Source organism: Zonotrichia albicollis, chromosome 8 (genome assembly GCF_047830755.1).
Source record: "Zonotrichia albicollis isolate bZonAlb1 chromosome 8, bZonAlb1.hap1, whole genome shotgun sequence".
Taxonomy (NCBI): Eukaryota; Metazoa; Chordata; class Aves; order Passeriformes; family Passerellidae; genus Zonotrichia; species Zonotrichia albicollis.
The window spans coordinates 31,332,589-31,338,759 of record NC_133826.1 but is presented as its reverse complement, the minus strand read 5'-3'; the positions used below and the strand labels follow the sequence as shown (position 1 = coordinate 31,338,759).

General features: G+C 39.0%; 1 protein-coding gene across 1 annotated transcript; it reads right to left on the bottom strand.

Annotated features, from left to right (window-relative positions):
- Positions 1-1,241: 1,241 nt before the first annotated feature.
- On the bottom strand, positions 1,242-4,919 carry RGS1 (regulator of G protein signaling 1). Its single transcript, XM_005493616.3, has 5 exons — positions 4,690-4,919; positions 4,233-4,316; positions 3,543-3,604; positions 2,804-2,967; positions 1,242-2,326 (listed from the first exon to the last, which is right to left on the bottom strand). The coding sequence occupies exons 1-5, from the start codon at positions 4,791-4,793 to the stop codon at positions 2,141-2,143; spliced, it is 600 nt and encodes a 199-aa protein (XP_005493673.1). The 5' UTR covers positions 4,794-4,919; the 3' UTR covers positions 1,242-2,140.
- Between the last annotated feature and the right edge of the window lie 1,252 nt (positions 4,920-6,171).

Sequence of the window (6,171 nt, the reverse complement as noted above, 5' to 3'; positions counted from 1 at the left end):
GATGTTGTATGGGATGTTCACGTGGGCTGGAATATCTCTAAAGTTAACAATCTGGGCAACTGACTTTTGCTGTTGCTATTAGGTTTGTATTGCAAATAAGGTGAGATACTTGAAAATAGCCGAAGTTGTTGGGTTGTGCAGAGTGAAATAGTTTCTTTTTGAAGAAGAAATAAATCTTTTTGCTCTCTTATGCTACCAGATTATGAAGTAGGGACAGATGCTTGTGGAAGAAAGTCAAAAATCCGTTCTTCCCTCCTCAGAAACTCAGATCTATCCTAACTGTGTAATACATGGTGGTGCAATTGCTATGACAGTCTCCTCTCCTACCAACAAGCCATTCAAAAATAAATAAAAACCCTAACTATCCATGCTATGAAATATTATTTTAGTCAGAAATTTCATATGGGTGTTTGGCTAAATCATAGCAAAATTGGGAAATGACAGGGGTGAGCAAAGGAAGATCAGGGCCATAATAATTTGAGGGATTTACAGTCAAAAGAATAATGTTACTTGAATGCAGTGTCTGTTTGAAGGGTAGCTGGTATTTCAAGGGTCTCTTTTATCTTCTGTGAGCTTGAAGTTCTGCAAACAGAGGCATCTGGTCCATGTAAACTGTGTTAGAGCAAACATGGTGATGCATCTTGTGTGGGAGGCACTGCTGTTGTTCCTACTTCACATCAATTAGACTTATTCCTAGTGATCCTGGAAAATTAAATAATTTATGAGTGACTACTGGAGACTGGCTTACATCATTACAGGAACATCCAGGTGTTGCACTCAGACTCTCAGGAACACGTTACTTAAAAATAATACTGGGAGTCTGGGGTCTTCTGTATTCATAAGCTTTGAAAGGAAGATGTAATTTCCAATGGCTTCCAGCTACTACAGTAGGTGATAGTGGGGGTTGGCGCTTTTCTATGTTCCTTCCATCTGTTTTGCATCTGACACAGATTTTGGCTCTGCCCTGGAGGTCCAAAGTCCCCAGGGGGTGGCAATAAGAACATGGTCTGTTCTGGCCAGGAGGTGATGTCTCTGAATTTATAGCTTCTCCCCTTGGTACAGAACAGAGTGGAGCTCTCAAAGCTCATGTAATTCTGGAAAAATGGAGAATTTGCATGGGTGAGATAAAATCTTGTGTTGCCAACCATGCGATACCAGTGTCTCGTGATGGGAACTCATAAAACCGAGACATTCTTTGACTTATTTTCATTATAAGCTCCAATGTCACAAAGGTCCCCAGCACTAGAGTTTTGGGAGTGCTGTTGTTCTTAGTTACATATTTCAACCATAATCACAACTTTTCTTTTTTGGGGGTTGTGAGGATGGGTCTGTGTAAGTCAGTATCAGCTGCAGAGAGAAATGGTGAAGGTAAAATTAGTATTTGAATATGGAGAGGAGAAGTAGTAACACAGTGAGACTGAAGGGAATTGTGTGTTTCAATATGTCAGTAGCTACAATGGAACAATCACTTCAAATAAGATGTAAAACCACTATAAATCTTTATTTTAACTGTATTTTAATGAATAGTTACTTATTATTTTTCAATAAATAAAACAACAAAGGTGCTACATACCAGCCTGTTGAATACCAACTTAATAAAAATAAAGCTTATACAAACCTTATATAATTTAAACCATATAGCTTTTAAGACACATCCATTTAGAATATACTTGCATAGTACAACAGCAATGTGGAACTCATACCTATTAACACTTCACAGATTTTTAAAAGAGCTGTCATTGTCTTGGCATTTTCTTGTTATGCCAAAAATTATCAGTCATCCTAGTTTTTCTTCTGAACTTAATAGTCTTTTCCCAATGCTCAGCTTGGAGGTCGTGCACTTCCTAACAATCAGCAGTTCTTTGGGACCTAAGACACAGTTCAGTGTTCATAGTGCAGGTCAAAACTTGGTTTCCACATCCTGTCTTGACTCTGTGGCATGTGAGAGCAGAGGATTTTCTCCCTGTGCTGCTCTCACCCTCATGAAAACCTCACCAGCTTTTATCGTGCATCCTGTTGCCTGTGGAGCTGTTTGCATCTCCCAAGACAGGGATTTTCCTTGGCAAGATCCAACCACCGTGGAGGATCTCTTCGCAGGATATTTGACAGAGTCTACTTGGCTCTTCATGCCTCAGATACTTTATTTCGAAGTGTTGGTTTGCAGCTGGTTCAAAAGGTTCAGGTAGGATTTGGATTTTAAAAACCTGGGATACGAATCTCTTTCCATAAGGATATACACTGTTTTCTGGGCTTCATCAAAACTTGTGTGAGTTGGGTCTTGAGCCTTTTTGGCTGTTGCTTCCCTCATCTGATAGTCAATATTGATCTGGAATATTAAAAAATGTGGTTTAAAAGCTAAGTTTGAATGTAGTCTCTTTTCTACACCTCTTTGTCAATACATGCATTTGCAGCCTTAGAATTCTATGACAGCTCATTGTCACAATAATTGTAAATTGGGGGAAATCAAATACCTGTATCCCAGTTAGGCACAAAAGTTGTTGTTCACTATAGAAATGTAGTTTGTTCTGGAGTCAGAATTAATACAGCTCAACTTTCAGGAACAACCTCCAGTTACTAAAAGAAATCCTGTGTTGAATGTCTCCAGTTCAGATATGACCAACATACCGAACTTTAGTTTTTCCAGAAGGTCAGCATAATTTGAAAGACAAGAACTGTTCTGTGGTGCTTTCACTCACAAACACAAAGAATCTCCAAGTACCATGAGCTACTCAAGCTGGGCTGGCTCAATGAAGAGCATCATGCTTCTCCCTTCCAATTCTGCACAGGCTGGCTTTATACATACCTGCTTAACGGCATCTGACTGAACAAACTCCTCGTAAATCCTCTCTGCTTTGCCATGTAAATGATCAGACTTGGTTTTCTTGTAATCCTCACAAGCTAACCAGAACTCGATGTTTTCCTCACTGAACTCTGACTTCAGGAACTCCCGAAAGACACCTTGGCCACCTGAAGCCAACACAAATAATTCAACATTTACTGTATGATACTTGTGACCAGGGAGGAGAAAATAAATACCAGGATTTGTATTGAAATCTGATGAAAAATCTTGCCAAAATACACTGATCTTCGCTTCTTCATCATACAACAGATATTCTAATATTGAGGCTGTTGGGAGTCTTCCTAATCATGTTCAGTGTTTTTAGATCTAGGCTCTGGATCCTGATCCTGTAACAATGGATTGTAGTCCTTCCTAAATGAAGTGTCTTAGGGTATAAGTGGAGAGAAAATTCCAGATTAAACTGATTGTCCTAAATTGATGAAACTGATTACCCAAGGATTAAAGACTGATCAAAATGAGCTATTTGGGGTTAATAGCTATACTGAAAATGGAAAGAGACCCCAAAACCCAACTTGGAAGCCAAGCTGTAGAGTGTCCAAGTTATACCAGAGCTGTAAAAAACTGAAGTGTACCTGCCCATTGTCTGACTCTATACAATGCTATAGCTTTTCCTGTTTGGTGAGATTAGATAAAACTTTGTTCTTAGAGTCAGAACCAAGTCATACTGAGGTAACAGACTTACTTTGGCTGGCCAAGAGCTTTTCCAAAGACTGTGACCACTGAATAACTTCCTCTGCAGAAAGCCTAAGGTGACAAGAAAAAGAAAAAGCTTCAGGGAAGAAACCATGGGGTTTTGTTCGTATGTTGGAAGGAGTCAAAGTTTATAATTTATTATTATATTCCAGGTATTTTACTAAATTTATGTCTTTGTCACAATCTGAGATCCTGGAGACAGGCCATGTCAAGAAAAATAATCAGAGATGGAAAAAATTTGGAACTATGATGTTATCTTGAATTCTATTCCCAGGAAAATGGTCTTTTACTGTAACTATGATAAAATTATTTTGTACCTGTACTTCTGTTTCCATATTTTTGCAATAAGAATGGTAATGCCCCTACTCCTCATTTAGGTGAGAAGCATTTTTTCTTGTAAAACTTTAGAGAACAGTTACAGTGTCCCTCTGATAAAAATGGATGTAAGTGTAGTGTCTTCTCCCTCGCTGTTTGATGCAGACAGATCAAATCACTAATTAAAAATCCTTAACTCCATGAGTAGTTTCCAACTACTAATGTTCACCTCTCTTGTATTTTGGAAATTCTAGATGCTTTTACAGTACTTGTTGTTCTAGAAGCAGTTTAGAAATGAAGTAATTTACTATGCACTAATCTAGCTATGATTGTATTTTATAACTCAGTGGGTTTCCGTACTTACATGACATTTCTAGAGCTGGAAGTCTTGATCCCAGATTCAATATGTGGCACCATGCACTTCAAATAACTTTTGAGATCTGCACCACTGAAACAATGAACAGACATTTTTTAATCCATTAGAATTGCAGTAGCACTTAACTTCTATTTAAATTTTCTTCAAACTTTCAAAGACAGCTCCATTCTATGACTGAAGTCTGAGAAGTTACATATCCAAGTAATTTTTAAAAAAATACTAAGGGCCCCCCACTGTATCAAATTCTGTTTTGGATTACTTAAACTAATCAATTAATTGGTATGCCTCAGCTCAAGCTTTTTAAAATGATGTTGTAGTCCTGGGCTTTGAGCAGGTTTTGTTCATTTAGCTTGAACCGCAGCACTAATTCTTAATCTCCAAAATTAGTAGATTGTTATTTGCACTTCTAATACATTAAGTTTTATACTAAGCTGTATATACTTACAAAGCCTTTTGCTTCTTTTTATGGACTTTGCCTTTTGCAAGCTTGCAATCTTCTTTTCCATTTAATTCAGTCATATTGTCATGGGAGAAAAAGAATCCAGGCATTTTCCTTAGCTCTAACGTGAAGCACCTCTGGCCATGAGGATCCTCCAGCCCCAAGTGACAGCTCCCTGCCTCTGCTGCTGCCTTTTATTGACGCAGGCAGCCCTGGGAGCTGGGGTGAGCAGAGCTGTTTATCATGTATCTTCATCACAGACTCGGAAGTTCCCCTTTCAGTGCTCAGTGACGTGAGTCTTTTTTGAGAAGAAAAACAGACAGCAGTGTCTCGTGGTTGAGGTTGTACCAGATGGGGCTGAATTGCTTTGGGGTTGTTATGTGTCACCGTGTATGTCTGTTACCAAAAAAAACCCCACCAATAAAACCCTCTGGAACTTTGAATTCTTGTCCCTTTCTGATGGGTACTTGCAAGTCAGAAGTAGTTTTTGGTTTGATCAACAGAACTGCAAATACTGCAGTTTTTACTTGATAAAATTCACTTGTTGCATGCCTGTGTCCTGCAGTTTCATACTTGTTAGTTGATTAGGTGGGCAGAAGACAAGGGGAAGGTACTTTGACATACCCCAGTAATAAAGTTCTATATGCAACAACCTATTTGCAAGTCCCCTGTTGCTCAACATTACCTTAGACAGGTTTGGTTGGACAAGCTGTGTGAAAATATTTCAATGTGATTTTCCCAGGAAGGGGTTTTGAAGCAGCAAGAACTTACTTAATTTGGTTTAATTTTTGCAAGTCAGGTTCTTAGGAAGCACAATGCCATATTTCAGGAATACCTCCCTAATTTTAAGTGACTTGGCATGTATAAATATTAATTAGGATAGAGCTGTTGTTGTAAACACAATGTGAATATTACAAGGTGTTTGAGGGAGGTGCGAGTTGTTTGTACATACTTAAGCTCCACTGCATAAAAGCAGCCATGGATATAAAGACAAAGAATTAAGCATAACTCTCTATCTGCCCAGAGTGGTGATTTAGACATTGAAATACTTAATCTGGCCCCTGAGCATCTCAATTTCTGCTAGTTTGCTTGAGTTCTTTTTTTTCTGTGATGTTTCAAATTTTTTTTCCTTTTTGATGTTTTTTGTTGTTGTTGTTGTTTTGGGATTTTTTTTTTTTTTACTAAATAGCGTGGGCAACTTTGATTACTTATGAATAGCTCATGAATGATGTGCACAGGGCTGCATATGACGGTGATAACTGCTGACACATCCCTGGTTTCCTCTGGAGCTGCAGTGCCAAGGGCTGCAGACAGACGTGCCAGGACAGACAGCCAGCCTTGGGTTTAACCACAGCAGCTGCCGGCCCACTGAGTGCTGGCAGTGACACAAGTGCGTCTGCAGGAAATATTTATCTCCAGGTGAACGCTGCCCTTTGTGCCAGGGCACAGGTGTTTACTGACTGCTCTTACCCCCCAGAACAGGGCGCA

Excerpts from the sequence above, each read along its gene's own strand:
- RGS1 (XM_005493616.3), bottom strand. The coding sequence starts at position 4,793 with ATGCCTGGATTCTTTTTCTCCCATGACAATATGACTGAATTAAATGGA. Across the intron at positions 4,317-4,689 it reads AAAAAGAAGCAAAAGGCTTT|TGGTGCAGATCTCAAAAGTT; the intron begins GTAAGTATATAC and ends TCATTGTTTCAG. Across the intron at positions 2,327-2,803 it reads AGTCAGATGCCGTTAAGCAG|ATCAATATTGACTATCAGAT; the intron begins GTATGTATAAAG and ends TTAATATTCCAG.